General features: G+C 33.8%; 1 protein-coding gene across 1 annotated transcript; it reads left to right on the plus strand.

Moving 5' to 3' along the window:
* Positions 1-643: 643 nt before the first annotated feature.
* Positions 644-8,334, plus strand: LOC141563395 (interstitial collagenase-like). Its single transcript, XM_074304397.1, has 10 exons — positions 644-817; positions 1,301-1,563; positions 1,677-1,825; positions 1,917-2,042; positions 3,469-3,630; positions 4,051-4,168; positions 4,677-4,810; positions 6,022-6,184; positions 7,181-7,284; positions 7,651-8,334. Exons 1-10 carry the CDS (start codon positions 719-721, stop codon positions 7,758-7,760), a joined length of 1,428 nt encoding a protein of 475 aa, XP_074160498.1. The 5' UTR covers positions 644-718; the 3' UTR covers positions 7,761-8,334.
* Positions 8,335-17,792: the final 9,458 nt, after the last annotated feature.

A 17,792-nucleotide genomic window follows, 5' to 3' on the forward strand; every position in this document is an offset into this window, starting at 1 on the left:
GAACATCTAGAAGGAGAAGAATGTTGTTCAGTCATGTCCCACTCTTCATGGCCCCATTCCAGATTTTCTTGACAAAAATACTACAGTGGTTGCCAGTTCCTTCTCCACCTCATTTTACAGATGAAAGAACTGAGGCAAAAAGAATCAAATACCTTGTCCAGGGTCATAATTCCACTAAAAGAGGCCAAATGAGCACACTGTGATCTTCAATGCCTAGACAGCTGTACTTTGGTTGCCTTGTTTATCTATGTAATTTGGCAGTGATTGTTTCTTCTCACCCAGGGAGAAAGTGTATAGAAATACCTACAGAGGTCAAAGTCACAAATTAATGCTATCTACCAAAGTAACAAAGTTCATTGCAAACAAGAAGAAAGTTTTACATAAATTACAACATGCACAAATGTGGCACTTTTATCAAAATACCACAAAGAGAAACACAAGAAAGTAATTTAGTATGTATTTGTCTCTTTAATACACATCCTGTTTTATATTAATCATAAGATTGCATCATGAAGATTGACCATTTAACCTGCTTTGAGTTTGTGTCACTCTTTGATAAACTGCTGATCAAGAGGATGTTGTAAAATATGAGTCAGAGACTTACTAGTTTTTTTGGCTCCCCAAATACTATATAACGAACAATCTTCTTGAAGAGTGAGAGTCATCAGGAGGCAGGTAAAGAGCTGCTGCATAGCCTGAGCCATAGAGAAGGGCAAGAATGAAAAGCCTTCTCCCTCTGCTCATCCTCTGCCTTACAGGCTCCCAGGGCTTTCCTGCAAGTTTGAAAACCTCAAAGCAAGACCTACAAATTGTCCAGGTAAATCTTGGCTTTTCATCATAAGGAAACTTTCAGCAGGGGTTGGGAGGAGAATAGTGATTTGAAATAAATAGGGTATTGGACTTTGTCAATGGTATAATAAGAAAGGTTTTCTCTGCCAGAAATAGCAAAGCAGATTATGCTTCTATTTTGCTAATTCTTCTGAGAAGGATTAAACAATCCGAGATCTGTTTCAAGGAGATGCATTTCTGACTTTGGAACAAATATAAAAATTAGGGGAATTTTTCTTAATGAAATGCTATGTGTATACCCACAAAACAGGGGAACTGAGATCATACTTGAAGAACTCATTATCAGAATCAGAAAATCTCTAAGTTCACAGAAAAATGAAAATATTATTCCCCCTCTATAACCCACTACTCCTGGCATAAATATCATTTCACCCAACCAAACCACTAGGATTTCTTTAAGGAAAAATCTAGGAAATGTCTAATATTTAAATATATTTTTATCTTTCTTTAGAATTATCTTGAGAAATTCTATAACCTAAAACCTAATGACCCCCAGACTCCTGATGGAGTGAAAATACTAAAGCAGAAAACCATTAGTCCATTTGTTGAGAAGCTCAAGGAAATGCAGAAATTCTTTGGGTTGGAAGTCACTGGGAAGCCAGATGATGAAACTCTAAAGATAATGAAAGAGCCAAGATGTGGCGTCCCTGATGTATTTTCGTTTGTCATCACTGAAGGAAATCCTAAGTGGGAAAAAAACAACCTTACTTACAGGTAGGGATCCTGAAACAACAAGATGAGAATGGGTTTTAAAAGGAATTATAAGTATAAAATGGCTTCCATGAAGCTTATATACATATCTAAGTTCAATTCTTCTTCATTTTAAGCATTGAAAACTACACACCAGATTTAACAAAGGAAGATGTGGACGATTCTATCAGGAAAGCATTTAAAGTCTGGAGTGATGTATCCCCTTTGACATTCACTAAGATTTCTGAGGGTGAAGCAGATATAAAGATTTCTTTTTTCTATGGAGGTAATCAGCTGGTCTTTTAGTTTAGTGATGTTTGGTTTTTCCCTAACTCTGAGAAATGAGGAAGATTTGAATTAATTTTTTTTTCTTTCAGATCATTATGATAATTCTCCTTTTGATGGTCCTGGTGGAATTCTTGCTCATGCCTTCCAACCAGGCAGAGATATTGGAGGGGATGCTCATTTTGATGAAGATGAAAACTGGACAAAAGACTATAGAAGTAAGTCAGATAAATCTGTCTCCTTTACTTTCCCCATCTTGTTGCAATATTAGTTGATTGAAACATCCACAGAAAGAACTATGGAGACTGAATATGGCTCAAAGCTCATCTTTTTGTTTGTTTGTTTTTCTTTCTCATGTCTTTTCCCCCATTTTGGTCTGATTTTCCTTATACAACATGACAAATATGGAAATATAGTTAAAAGGACAGAACATATTTAATGTAAATCATGATTGTTGGCTGTTTTGGGGAGGGAGAAGATAGAAGAGGGAATGAGGAAAAGAATTGGAACACAAATTTTTAAAAAATGAATATTCTAAGTACTTTACAAATACTGTCTCATTTAGTACCCACAACATAAACCTTAGGTATGTTAAGAAAATCAAACAAAACAAATACTGACATTTATGTAATAAACTATAATTCACAATATGTTTTATAGAAATTACTTTATTTGATCTTTATTATGATATCATCTGGAGGAATACAAGTATCATTTCTAAAATATCTACCATTATCTACTATTTAAAGTCCCTTCCATCTATAAGTTCTGTAATTTAGAATTTATCCACCTTCTTTAAAGAAGAGGAGACAAATTCAGAGAAAAAAAGATGACAATCATCAATAGAAAATTGGGTCTGAAGCCAGGTTCTTTGCATATTTTATTTCTTCATTACTCTGTCCCACAAGCTTCCTGTTCCTCCTCTAGACTTTGCTCTTTCAGTGGCATCACTATCCCCCAAATTACCCAAGCTTAAAATCTCAGTCATCTTTGTCTCTTCCTTCAAGAATCCTTTCTTTGATAATGCCCCTCAATGCAGCATTTTAAAAAAAACATCTTAAGAATCAAACCTTTTATTTATCAGGGAAGGAATGCTGTCCATCTAAAGCAATGATAGCACTGATTGATCCATAATAAGGAGGACAGGCAAATAGGTTGTTCTGCAAGTCACATTAATGTGATACTCTAATAGAACTAATATGTGAGGATAACATATCATTCCTTCAGGGAAATCTTATCCCTTTCTGCAATGTTAATACATCCATATAAACTTTGAAAAGTTTCTAACCATGTCTCAGAAGCAATTTGCCATATTACATAAAATACACTTGAGTTCAAAAGAATTCTTATGCTTCCTAGCTATGAAACGAAGAACATATCACTTTACCTAAGCCTTCTCAGAAATAAAATGGAGCTTGGCGTGCTCATATTACAGGGTTTTTGTGAGACTCATATGAAATGCTTTGAAATTTTTAAATACTATACAAACATCAGCATTATTAAGCCTAAAAGTGTTATGTATTTTTTCTCATCCTTATGTAGGGAGGTGGAATTTTGTGTCCTAAGAGGATGCTTTTGAAGTAGAACATATTTCAGTGTCTCATAAATATGTTTGGGTTTTTGTTTTGCTTTGTTTTGTTTTAGATTACAATTTATACCGTGTTGCTGCTCATGAGTTTGGCCATTCTCTGGGTCTTTCTCATTCTACTGACATTGGTGCCTTGATGTTCCCCAGCTATGCTTTTGCTGACCCCAATGATATCCAACTTTCTCAGGATGATATTGATGCCATTCAATCCATCTATGGTAAGTAGGAAAAAAATCCATCTCTCTCTCTCTCTCTCTCTCTCTCTCTCTCTCTCTCTCTCTCTCTCTCTCTCTCTCTCTCTCTTATCTCTGTCTTTCTCTGTATCTTCTTTCTCTCTCATCTCTGTCTTTCTTTCTGTCTCTCTCTGTCTCTTCTCTCTCTGTCTCTCTCTGTGTGTGTGTCTCTCTATCACTCTCTCTCTCTTTCTCTGTCTGTCTTTGAATCTCAACTCTGTTTCTATCTGTCTGTCTGTCTGTCTCTCTCACACACACACACAAACAACTTATGTTAGCTTTTATAAAGGTTTCCTATATACTAATCAATTGCCTCATATTTCAAACAATATGCCTTCCATTCTCTCTGTGTGTTCATGTTATACAATGATCCCAGGTAATATTAATTTTCCTGTTGTCTTTTAGGACCCATCAATAGCCCTGTCCAGCCAACAGGGACAACAACACCACAAGCCTGTGATAAAAAATTAACCTTTGATGCTGTCACCACAGTCCGGGGAGAAAAAATATTCTTCAAAGACAGGTAAAAAATTTACTTTTCCTTTGGCACCTTAGTTCTTAGTAAAATTATTAGTCAAAGTAAAAGTGAAAGTTTAGGTCCAGAGACTTGATTTGAAAGTCCTAAGGTCACAAAGAAAGTTTGTAGTAGACCCAGGACTAAAATCCAGATATTTTGATTCTCAGTCTAATGCCCTTTCTATTTTGCCATTGCCCATGTCCTCAAGCAATAATTATTATTTTTTTAAATGCATGCTGTATGTAAAAAAGAAGTGGCTGTTGTAATCTGGAGAATGTTTTCGCTTTTTACCTCTTCATATTTAAGTATTGCTTCTCATTTTGGCACCTGTGAATTTTACAGCTTGGAACAATAATACATATATATATTTTTTTGTTTAGTAGTTTTTCAGTTGTGCCTAACTGTTCTCTATTATAATGCAAGTGTGAAATTATATCCAAGACTGAAATAATTGGACATCTGTTTATGATTGCTTACAATTAGATTTAATTTTCTCACCTTTCTCTCAAATCAGGTTCTACCTCCGTGCAAACCCCTATTTTTCAGAGGCAGAAGTCAATTTAATTTCTCTGTTCTGGCCAAGCCTTCCAAGTGGAATTGAAGCTGCTCATGAAGTTGAAGAAAAGGATATAGTCAGGTTCTTCAAAGGTAATGCTTCAGATTTTCCACTCAATCCTTCTGTGTCATAATAATGGGCCAAGGAAGGAGAGTGGCTTTGTTCTTTTTCATCCATGGGATTTCCCCCAAATGTTCACTAGAATCATTCTGAATTTTCCAGTCATAAACAAAATGGCATGAAGTGTTTGTGACTCATTTTTTATTCAATAGTGGAATATGTAGTTTCTTTGTTTTTTGACACTGGAATTGTTTAACAGAGATTTGCATGCTATCCCCCTTATTGAAAAACATCCCAGAACATGGAGAGTGAACTCAGACAGAAAATCTAGAGACTGGAGTCACATCAACAAAGAATGCAACAAAAAGATGTAGACCATCTAATGGCTTAATGATAGCTCTTATGCTGCCAGTACCCCAGTAATTAGCACACAGCCAGAAAATAAATATTACAAATTGGATAGGACCAATGATTTGTCTCTCTCTGACTCAAACCACAGTCATATGCCTAGTCCCAGGCTGTGGGGATGCCAAATATCTGGCTACCAGTAGGTAATCAGATGTTTGGTATATGTAAAAGAAGATAAGATGTTTGATTCTATCTTATAGTTGCAATGTTAAGGAAGAGTATTAAATAATTCAGCTTAGATAAGAGATTGTAAAACTACTCTATTGGCCTATTGTGTATATGTGTATATTTGTATATATACTGGATTTTATGTTATTCTTAATTGCCATTTTAAATGCACTTTGGTAAAAAGAATGAAAACTTTTGTATTTTATAACATATGAGCCATCAATAGTGATATTCTGACTTTACAATATAAGTTCAGCTATCATATCACATATATATTGACTATTATTTCCAGATATTCATTGAATTAGATACCCTCTTAAGTATTTTATACTTTAGAGATTCTGAGATTTTCTAATGTGCATACCTTTTCTGAAGTTGACCTCAGAATAAGTCAGCTTATGTCTAGTCTTGGGAGGTGAAAAATGAGAAATGATAGCCAAATTACAACTAGTATTATATAGATAAAATCATGATCTTAGGCAAACAATGTTACATAAGGACAATTGTTTAGACAGGAATATTGGTATAAATAAAATTTATATTTGATAAGTTGGTAGACTTTGGTTATTAGCATATTGACAGGAGAAGTGATGTTTTGGGGACTAAGCCTGTACTTATCAATTCAAGTCTAGTGAAAACCTTCTTATAAAAGAATTTTGGTTTATAGGTACCAAGTATTGGGTTGCCCGGGGGCAGGATATGTTGCCTGGTTACCCCAAGGACATCTACAGCACTTTTGGTTTTCCTGCAACTGTGAAGAAAATTGATGCTTCTATTTCTGATATGTACAATGGAAAAACATATTTCTTTGTAGGGGACAAGTACTGGAGGTAAGAATCCACATTTGGAAATCTTAAGGAGTTGACTCAGTGTTGGATTTGATAGAGAGATGTCTATTTAATCTATCCTTAGCAATTTAAAATTTACAAATGTACTCATTTATTCATTCAACAAATATTAGGTGCACTGTTCTATGGACTGGGATAAATAAAAAGTCGAAAGATTAAATTTGATACTGTAACTCACTAATAGAAATAATTTATTACAAAGTATTACAGGTTAACAGTAGAAGAAAAGTATGAAATGAAGTGCCTTATGAGATCTGAGGGGAAAGTTCATTCTTTCCTGGGATGAATGAGGTCCTGTAAAAGGCAATATTTGAATTGGGCATTTTAAGTTATCATAGGAATTCAGCAGGAGTTTAAACATTCCAGGCATAAGAAGAAGCAGTATAATAAATGATTATTGATTGATAGATCAAGATTTGCAGAAGAATCATCAAGTAATTTAAACTGGTAGGCATTTTAGAGATAATATAGTCCAATGTCCTCATTTTATAGATGAAAAAAATCTACACCGAGAGCTATGGAATAACTTTTTTTTCAAGCTCATAGAAGGGGTAAGAGAGAAAGTAGGGAGAAGAACCTAGGATTCTTGGCTCCAGTGTCTCCTTCCATTTATTCTATTCTGCATCTTGATAGATTAAGCTGAATACAATTAGTTACCTAGAGACACTTCAAAAAAAAAGTCCCTTGTACCTGAAGATATTTCATTTAAGCAGGCCATACTGTGTAACATACCCAGAGACTTAAGTTCACAGAATTATACCAGGATTAGAGTTGGAAGGGATTTGATGAATCCAGATGTAGGCCAACTACTTTCAATTGGCATACAATATATTTAGACACATGTTTTTTATAATGTGGATATATATGCAAATTTAGCTGGCGATGATGGCATGATGATTTTAACTAGGCAATTGCACTGGTTTCTTTGGTTGGTTTTATTTTCTTATATTTATACCCTTAATATTTTTTCCTGGTCAGATATGATGAATACAGGAGATCTATGGATGCAGGTTATCCAAAACTGGTAACAGATGACTTTCCTGGAATTGGAAGCAAAGTTGATGCTGTTGTCAGAGACAATGGTAAGTAGAGAGTCATTTTTATAACAAAACTCCCAAACTAAGAAACGTTGATTTCCTATTTTGTTGTGACTAATAGCAAAATGATTCTTTGATAAACAAAAGACAGAAACATTTGAGTAACAAAAAGTTATTTTTGTTTTTCATAGAATGATACTGATAAAACTAAAAGTAACCTTAGAATGGCCCAGCCTAGTTCCTTCATTTTACAGATGAGAAAACTGATACCCAGAGAAGTTAAATAGTTTGCCCAAGTTTATGTAAATAGTGACAGCACTGGAATTAGGTGGCCATTCTCTACTCTTTGTTAATAAGTAATTCAAATGGAAAATCAAAATTTATCTACTAAATATATCTTTCAATTTTTAGATTTCTTATATTTCTTCAGTGGAACAAGGCAGTATAAATTTGAACCCAAAACCAAGAGAGTTGTCGCTCTTTTGAAAGCCAACAGCTGGTTTAATTGTGGAAACTACTGAGCAAGATTCCAAGATACTTTGTAAGCACCGAGAAGAAGTTTTCTAAAAGAGCCAAATGTTTTAGTATTCAGTACCTATTTTTGTTTTATTTATCCTGGAAAACTAAAGCAAAATAACCTAATTTTGTTTGGATCTGGAGTGGGAGGAACTTAGAACCACTGTTGTTAAATGTTTTATATATTCTTATTATTGTTATTGTCTTAATAGTAAGAAATTCATTGTGTTCAGGAGACTGAAATAACATATGTAAAGAACTTTTCATTTAAATATTAAGAACTTATTCTGGGCTATCATACCTTGGTGACCATAGAGAATGTAAGAGTCCATGTGAATAATTTGTCACTACCAATCACTAGCAAGAGAAAAACAGTTGTTACTAGTAGTGGGTCATGGGTCACTAGTGTTGTCTCTGTAATACATAACTATCACCTTAACTGGTTTCTGAAAGTGAAGGATTTTTTATTTGGAATAAAACTAGAGCCACTTTTCCCCTTTAATAACCATTGAAGATTCCTTGTAATTGATATAGTATGTTCCCATAGTAGATGCTCAATAAATGTTTGATTAATTGAAATGAAGTTTTGTGGTATTTTTTTAAGTCGCCAGCTTGTTCTGTATTTTCTTGATAGTATTGTAATGATGTGAAACCCTAAAAGTCAAGGTCTTATAAGTAATGGCACTATAATACCCTTAAGACAAGAAGTTGCCTTGGGTTCTCAGTGATATATTATCACAATGACTAATCCCTGTCTTCCATGTGTGTGGGTACTCCCACGGGTTTGTGGGAATTACTTACAACCAATGAACTTGTTCCTTTTAGAATTCCTAAGGTGTAAACTCCCTTTAAAGACCTGAGCCAAAGGTCTGAGCCAGAGAACTGTCAAGTCAACCTGAGTTCTCACCTTGTAATTGCCAGACAACCTGAATTCTCACCTTGTCACTGTCCAGACAACCTGAGTTCTCACCTGGTAATCCTAACATCTCCCCCTTTCTTTTGATTTAGAACATAGGATAGTCATGACCTTGAAACATAAATCCATCAATATGGGAGGTATTACACATAATTGCATAAATTACATAAGCACATAGTAACACAGTAACATAATACATGCTAGAAGTATATAACAAATAACATGATCAAATAATCATAAATTGAAAATTTATAAATGTTCATAAGTCCATTGTCCATTAGTCTCATCTTGTGTTAAGAAGTCCAATGATTCCTGCTGGTTTTTAAAGTTCTTTAACAGTCTTCTTATTAGCCATGCTCTTTCAGTATCAGATGTTTCTTAGATTTTCTCCTTTGTTTTGAGGTCTTTCTCTTTTTCTGTCTCTCTCTGATGGACAAGGCAAATACGACTCATTGGCACCTATCTGATTCCTTCTCCATCTGAAGAAATACAAGCAAACCCTCTCCCCCCAGGCAGTTAACCTATCTGGTCCCTTCCTATTCACCACTTTCTGTGTCTCTCCACATCACCTGGCGATTATCTAAGGACAGTGGAGCTGCTCGCACTGGACACTGCCCTTCTGGTGGGTTATAAAACCTGTCTGCCGGAGCCAATGTATCTTTGTCAAAAATTAGAAAATTAATGGTATAGAGGACTAAATTTAGAAGTTCCCTAGGGCTACCTGTGACTCCCCCTTTCTTTTGTTTTTGGAGGAGTGTCTTAATGTCTCTGTTTCTTCTCTCTACTATTGCCTGACCTTGCAGATTAAAAGGTATTCCAGTAATGTGTAATATCTTATACTGCGCACAGAAGTGTGCAAAATGTTTAGAACTGTATGCAGGTCCATTATCTGTTTTTATTTCTTGTGGCACGCCCATAATTGCAAATGCTTGGATAAGGAATTCAGTGACCACACGGGCTGTCTCTTTTGCTGTTGGCACTGCAAAAGTGAATCCTGAAAAGGTATCTACTACCACAAGTCTTTTCCTCTCTGGACTATATAGTTGTGTTGATTTTTTTTCATTCCTTTGAATGTTGCTTTTGAGTCTTCTATTTGAGACTCACATTTTCTTCTCAGCTCTTGTCTTTTCATCAGGAATGCTTCAGCGGCCTCTATTGCATTAAATGTCCAATTTTTCTCTTGCCGTGCTTCCCCAGAGAGGAAGCCTGTAGTAAGTGGAATGTTCCCAGAACGAGTGTCTTCTGCCACAAAGATCTTGTCTGCTGAGTGATGTCTGTCTAGATGTGTTTCCATAGAGAGCAATCCCGAAGTAAGTGGTGTATGGGAGGATAAAAAGAGGCAACATTGAGCCTGAAGAGCAGTCTGGATGGGGGAAGGACAAGAGCTGGAGGAGATTCAGAGCCAGGATTCAGGAAGATGAAGAGGCTGGCTGGAGGCTCGAGAAGCCTCCCAAGAAACCTGCTCATAGAGGAAAAGATTATACAGAAAAGAAACCTCCTCCCAGAGAAGGACTTGTGGGTACTCCCAGGGGCTTGTGGGAATTACTTACAACCAATGAACTTGTTCCTTTTAGAATTCCTAAGGTGTAAACTCCCTTTAAAGGCCTGAGTCAAAGGTCTGAGCCAGAGAACTGTCAAGTCAACCTGAGTTCTCACCTTGTAATTGTCCAGGCAACCTGAATTCTCACCTTGTCACTGTCCAGACAACCTGAGTTCTTACCTGGTAATCCTAACACATGTGCCTATCCCTTTATTCATAGGGGGTGAAATAGAGTCATAAACAAATTTATACACACACACACACACACACACACACACACACACACACATACACAATCTAAAGGACACAAATTTGGGCAAGGGAGATAGTATAACTATGAGGATCAGGACTATATTTGTGGTTTCATTGGTATAGGTGATTTCCACATGAAGAAATTTCCTCTAGCAATATAGGTTGATGTTTTTTAGTCTTAGAGTATTGCTTACAGAACTGAGAGGCTAGATGACTTATCCAAAGTCAAACATTCAAGATATGTACAAGATATACAAGAGGCAGGATTTGAATCCAGATATTCTTGACTTTAGGGAAAGTTCTTTATCCACTATAGCACCTTATCTTTCAATTGAGGAGGTATACATAAAATATAGTATAAAAAGTCCTATATTTTGATTCATAAACTCTGTCATTTATGAACTTTGATTGACTGGACAAGTCACATTACTTCTATGGAAGTCAGTTCTCTTATCTATAAAATGTGAGGATTATAATTTAATATTATAATTGTGAATATGAATGAAATGGATTCACACATAAAATGGAAAAAGATGGCTGAATGGATTAGAAAATAATACAGTGATACACTGTCTACAAGAAATACATTTAAACAGAAAACTTAGCATAGAGTTAAGAAAAAGAACTTATTTAAAATCTACTAGGTAACAGCTGAACTCAAAAAGTCAGTATTAGCAATGACAATCTCAGACAAAGTAACAATAAAAATAGAACTGAATTAAAGAAATGAATAGGAAAAGCACTGAAGAATTAAGATGGAATTAATACCAATATTTAGCAAGACATAAAATAAATCCATATAAGCTGTATTTTATCAATAAAATCCAGCAAGAATAAATAGAAAGAGAAATTCCATTTAATATACATACACACGCACACACACACACACACACACACACACACACACACACACACATATATATATATATATATATATATATATATATATAATATATATATATACACATACATACAAAATACTTGGGAATTGACCTAGCAAGGCATACACATGGGAACTATGCAAATACAGGCTATCAAATACTATTTATTGACATAGAGATAAAGTTAAATGAAATATTAATTACTCATGAGTAGATTGAGCCAATAGAATAAAAGTGACAGTACTATATAAATCTATGTACTTAGGGCCATATCAATCAAAATACCAAAAGATTATCTACAAACTAGAAAAAAATACTTATAATTAAGATTGTGACCTACATACTTGAGAGAGAGGTGATGGACTCAAGATATAGAAAAATAACAATGATATGGTCATTAAAAATAATGGCTAAAATTTACATAGATGTTACTATATTTCAGGCAGGCACTATGCTAAGGGCTTTACAATTATTATCTCATGGGATCATTACAACAACCCTCTTTTGCAGATGAAGAACTGAGACAAATAGAGATTAAGTCATTTACCCAGGGCTACAGAGCTAGGAAATGTACAAAGCCAGATTTGAATTAATGTCTTCTTGCTTCTTAGCCAGATCCTGTATCAGCTGTGCTACCTTATTGCCCCAGGCATATATATCATGGACACAACTAGTTTAACTTTGTACATATTTGTTACAAAAACTATTTTTATCTCAGTGATTGGATATAATGGTGAAAAGTTCATTTTTGTTAATTTTTTTTTAAGTTAGAAAAAACAATGTAGTCTCCATCATTGTGACTTCTCTTTAGCACCCGACACTGTTGACTCTTCTTCCTCCTGGACAATTTCCCCTTCCTGAGTTTCACCAAAAGATTAATTTCATAATACAGTTTAACCATCATCTTTATCTCTGAGACCATATAAGATTATTTACCCTAATACTTTAAAAAATCCTTGTTGATAAACAGAAAGAAAAATGTACTAGGAGAAAATATAAATAGTTCATAGTTTCTGGACTAAGATTTTATTTTGTTTACGATTTCCATGAAGATAATGCAAATACAACTAATATACAGAGTATAAATGAGGTTCTTGGACAGAGAACAAAACATGACTATTTTGTGCCATTGTCATTAATAAGGGCTGTATACTCTCTGAATAAACATTACTCATTCCACATATCCAGTAGATAGACCTTACAAGATGCTTGGAAGATTAATAATAATTAATTATTGACTGATGAAAAACTTTCCTACTTACCGAAAATATATTATATGAAACAGTGGTTGGAAGCACAAGAGTGGGTGGGAGACAAGTAGTTGCATAGTTGAAGAAAAAACTAGCTTGTCTCTCAATTTACCCTCTACTGTGGAATGGGAAGAATTAATGTTTCCCAACTGATCTCTTCAGGGGAATACTTTCCTTGAGTTTGACTCTGAGACGGAATAATGGAAAAGAAAAACACTGGAAATCATGCATTGACCTAGAGACATTAGAGAGTTTCTTCTTCCTAAGCTTCTTCCTTGCCATAACTGTTTACTCACTGACACATCTTTTTGTCAAGGGGAGCTCAAGACAGTTTCATTTAATCTTTATTCTACCTTTTAAAAAATTACAATAATGTTTATTGATTAAAAAAAATGTCTTTGGTTTATTTTTAATCCCTATGTTGAGGAAAGAATCTCAGAGATTAGGAGCTGATCGTAAGCTTTTATTCTACAGCTTCTTTTAAGCCACCCCATACCCCCACCCTTAAGATACACCTATATTCACGAATGGCTAACTTAACTTTGTTTCCCATTGTCCCAAGAGTTTTTTAACTCCACTAGTTTCTGTCCCTGAGTTTATCAAACACTATGAGCCTGTGATAAATTTCTTCTGAGTCTTATAAATCTAGTTTGTTCTTCTGGTTGATTTTTCTATTTTTTTGAAACTAGGGTCAAATTGTTTTCATAGTTGTTACTTTGTAGTATAATTTGAAATATGATGCTATGCTATTTATTTGGTACAAACTAATGTTCTCATCCTCTAAGTCCTCTGCCACTACCAAATGGTTCAACATCAAAATCAAATATGATTTTATTAATGGAAATGTCACTGAAGAACATGTTCTACTATCTGAATAGATTTTTTTGGATTGTTTTTTGCAGTGGTCATAGGTTTTTTCCATTCATCCTAATGCCAACACCTCCTCCTGTATGTGTTGTGACCCAGAATTAGAGCATAAACTACTTGAGATCAGGGATTGTCTTGCTTTTCTATTCTTAATCCCACCCCATTTAATATGAGTTTTTTCATTAATTATTCATTACAGACATTATTGAATGTCTTCCTGTATGCTCCATAACTTTCTACTTTGATCCATAATGTTCCCTTGAGATAAAAATGCCCTCTTCTCTTATGTCCATTTAAATGGTTGCCATTTTACCCATTCTTTATATCCCAATTCAAGAAAATAGCAACTGTAAATAACATAACTTTGTACATATGGCTTTTCTGTTTGTTTATTTGTTTTGGGTTTGTTTCATTTCTGTTCTTAGATTTCATTGGATTATAAGTATGGTAGAAGTGTATCTAGGTCAAACAGGACACACATTTTAGTAATTTGGAGAACATAGTTCCAAACTGCTTTTCAAAGTGGCTAGACCAACTCACAATTTCAAAAGTACATTTGCATTCTTATTTTCCCAATCTCCCTTTAACATTTGTCATTTTCTTTATTTTTATTCTCTTTACCAAAATGACAGATGTGGAGTAGAACCTTAGTTTACATTAACTTGTATTTTAAATGATAAGTATTTTGGAATGTTTTTATGCTTGTGGATATCTTGGATTTCTTCTTTTGAAAACTGCTTATTTATATTTTTTGAACTTTTATCTCTGGGGGAATGCTTTTCATTCTTATAAATTTTAGTCATTTCCTTATTGATCTTGAATATGACAACTTAAGTTTAAAAAAAATCAACTTCCTAGAAAGGTTTTTTTCCCAGAGTTGCCTGTTTCCCTTTTAATTTTAGTTGCATTGGTTTTGTTTATTCAAATTTAAAAAAAAATTATAAAACCAAAATTGTCCATTTTATTTTTTGTAATTTTCTTTAATCTTTTGATTATGTAATTTTAATGGTCCTTTCCAGAGAAGTTGCTCTATTTTAAAGAAGGAATTGAATCTGGGGCAGTTATTAACTGTCATCTTTGAGAAGATTGTCAGTTTAACAATGATTCTGCAGTTTGTAATGGCTTCAAAGAGATTGGGTGAAATACAAACACAAGCAACTAAGAGACTGCTTTCCTGAAAGGCTGAGCTGTCAGAAAGAAAGAGTATGAATAAAAATTGTTTGAAGGGATGAATTTAACTTCTGAGAGAAAAAAATATCCTAGAGAGAATTCATAAATTTTGGCCATAATTTTGGATGAATTGTGGGATTATACTGAAAACTAAGAAATCAGTAATAAGAGAGATGGTTAATGAGATAATCTTTCTTATAATCAATCTCAATCAATGAATATTAAGTGCCTATTACATGTCAGGTATATGTAAATGAGATAATCTCTATAAATAAATATTCTCCTAAAGGAGCCATCCCATATAACAAATAATAAAAAGTGGACAAATAAATCCTTCTTTAAAATTCCTTATTTCCTTGTTTTGCACACAACTAATAAATTAGATAGTCAATAAGCTTCATATTTAAGTTTGGGAGACTGGAAAATTGATATAGATCAATGAGTAAAAACTTATGGGGGAAAAAAGAGATTTTTTTTCCAAGTATTTTAAAAAAACTATGCAATAAACTGAAATGAGGATTCAGAGATAATTGATTGATGAGATGTAATTTAGTAATTTATGAGGAAATATAAGAGCATGTGCCTTCCAAAAGCTGGAATTCCAAAGTTGGAATTAATAAGAAAAATGAACAAGTAGCAAAGATAACAGTGATCACCTCATGTACAGCCCAGTTTCTCAAAGACCCCATGTGAGATCTTATAATCGAATTTGGGGGGGTTAATAAAATTTTATTGGTAGTAAATATTTGATTTGTATACCTATTTTATATACATATACATCCAGGGTCACATAAAAATTTCTTGGGCCAAAAAAGGGTCAAAGGAGAAAATGTTTAAGAAGCTATGACATAGGCTACATGAAGAGGCAGTTTAAAATAATGTATAAAATTATGAAGTAAAGTTTTGTGGGTGTACGAAAGCTACAAAAAATGTTTTGTCCTATGCATAGATTAGAGATTTTATGCAAATTAACATGGAAAGATGGAAAGGTTCATAGGTTAATCAATTTACATTAGGGAGTGACTATAAAGATCAATGAGTCTGACCACCCTTATTTTACAGATAAGTAAATTAAAATATAGAGAAATTCAGTGAATCCTGAAAGATTAGGAGGCCATCCATTTGTTTTTATATGTAGGACTCTATGGCGGGCTCTACCCTTCTTTGTCCATCAAATATTTCTCACAATAATTATTTTCTATCATCAAAACGTTTAAACAAATATGAATATTTCATTTTCCTGATACATTGATGTTCCCCCAAAGGAACCATTCCATATAAAAATAATAAATCCTTCAGAAAAATTAATTACATGTCAACCAACTCTGACATCATATGCATTTTTTCATATCCATTTTTCTCCAAAGGAATTACAACTACTTTTAATATTCTGTGATAAGACCCAGAAGAATAAAAAACATTGAGAGAGGCTAACCTCCTCACTCCAAGAAATGTCCTGGAGGAGAGCAACATTACATGGGGGGAAAGATGCCCAGAGGAAGCTTACTGCACGGGCAAAGGTAATGCCATCTATTCTGCGACCTGTCAATACTACAAAAGGAGAGCCAAGACTAGCTCTAAGCACATGGTTAACAGGCAAGAGAGATAGGCATGAGCCATAGAGTTACCTTCTATCACTAAAGAAGAGGGTAAAGGTGAATTCTTATATTTTCTTTGGGGTCAAGTTTGGTAATTATTATTATACAGCATTTAAATTTGATTTATTTGTTGTTATTTTTCAACATGTTGTGTTGCATATTTTTCCTTGTTCTTATTTCACTTTGCTTTAAATCATTTTCCCATTTTTATGTTCTTTATAATCATCATTATTGATAGTACAGTAATATTTTGTTATATTCATGTATCCTAATTCATTTAGCCTTTCTGCTATCATCTCACATTCAAAACTGGTTCTTAAACCATAATTCAACAACATTTAATATTTTCACTAAGTGTTTGCTAAATAAAGACTAAATGTATTTTCCTGACATTCTAGAACCTTGAAAAAATGATCTGTACTTCCATTTTCTCTTTTCATTTTATTTCCTTTTATTCTCATAAATAACCTAATCCAATAAGCATTACTAATCAACTACTGTATGTAAAAAAGTTATAACAGATGTTAGTAATATAAATGCAAAATAATAGTCTCTGCTTTCAAAAAACATATCTTAATAGAAAGAGACAGCATACACAAAAAAATGGAGATGTGGGAAGGAAATATTGGCTTGAAAATCTCAGGAGTAGTGAATTAAACATATCCATTACAACAGTAATATTGAGCTTATTACTATGCTCAAGGAAGAGATAGAAAGTCATGGTGGGAGGAAAACAACATATGCATAGTCAACTAACTTGAATTTATATAGCACCTACTGTTTACAAGGTATTGTGCTAAGTGGGAATACGAAGATAATCTCTTTTCTCTAAGAGCTAACAATATAATAGGGAAGACAACATGCAAACTATGCATAAATAAGGTATAAAAAGGATAAATTAGGGATAATTTCAGAATGAAGCTAAAAGTATTGAGATTGGGAAAAGGTTTCTTAAGAGATGATAGAGCTTACATAATTCCACTAAACTTGGAGAGTATACCAAAGATGTACTACAACGGGGGAAAACTCTCTAAGTTGGGAAATGGAGTATTGTTTTCTTTTTTTTTTATTAAAACCTTTTTTTATTTTTCAAAACATATGCATGGGTAATCCTTCAACATTAATCCATATAAAATCCTGTTTTCCAATTTCCACCCCTTCCTCCCACCCCCTTCCCTAGATGGCAAGTAGTCCAATATATATTAAACATGGTAGAAATATATGTTAAATACAATATATGCATACAATAGTTATACAATAATCTTGCTACACAAGAAAAATCAAATCAAACCAGAAAGAAATGAGAAAGAAAATAAAATGCAAGCAAACAACAACAAAAAAAATAGTGAAAATGCTATGCTTTAAACCATACAAAGTTCCCACAGTCCTCTCTCTAGGTAGATGGCTCTCTTCATCGCAAGATCATTGTAATTGATCTGAATCATCTCATTGTTGAAAAGAGCCATGTCCTTCAGGTGATCATGATCTTATTTTTGCCTTATACAGTGGTCTCCTGGTTCTGCTTATTTCACTTAGCATCAGTTCATGTAAGTCCTTCCAGGA

Source organism: Sminthopsis crassicaudata, chromosome 3 (genome assembly GCF_048593235.1).
Source record: "Sminthopsis crassicaudata isolate SCR6 chromosome 3, ASM4859323v1, whole genome shotgun sequence".
Classification (NCBI taxonomy): domain Eukaryota; kingdom Metazoa; phylum Chordata; class Mammalia; order Dasyuromorphia; family Dasyuridae; genus Sminthopsis; species Sminthopsis crassicaudata.

What these genes read in the sequence shown, in the direction of transcription:
- LOC141563395 (XM_074304397.1), top strand. Translation starts at nt 719, where the DNA reads ATGAAAAGCCTTCTCCCTCTGCTCATCCTCTGCCTTACAGGCTCCCAG. An exon ending in AAAATATTCTTCAAAGACAG is followed by an intron (nt 4,169 to 4,676) that starts GTAAAAAATTTA and finishes CTCTCAAATCAG; the next exon opens with GTTCTACCTCCGTGCAAACC. An exon ending in GTAGGGGACAAGTACTGGAG is followed by an intron (nt 6,185 to 7,180) that starts GTAAGAATCCAC and finishes TTTCCTGGTCAG; the next exon opens with ATATGATGAATACAGGAGAT.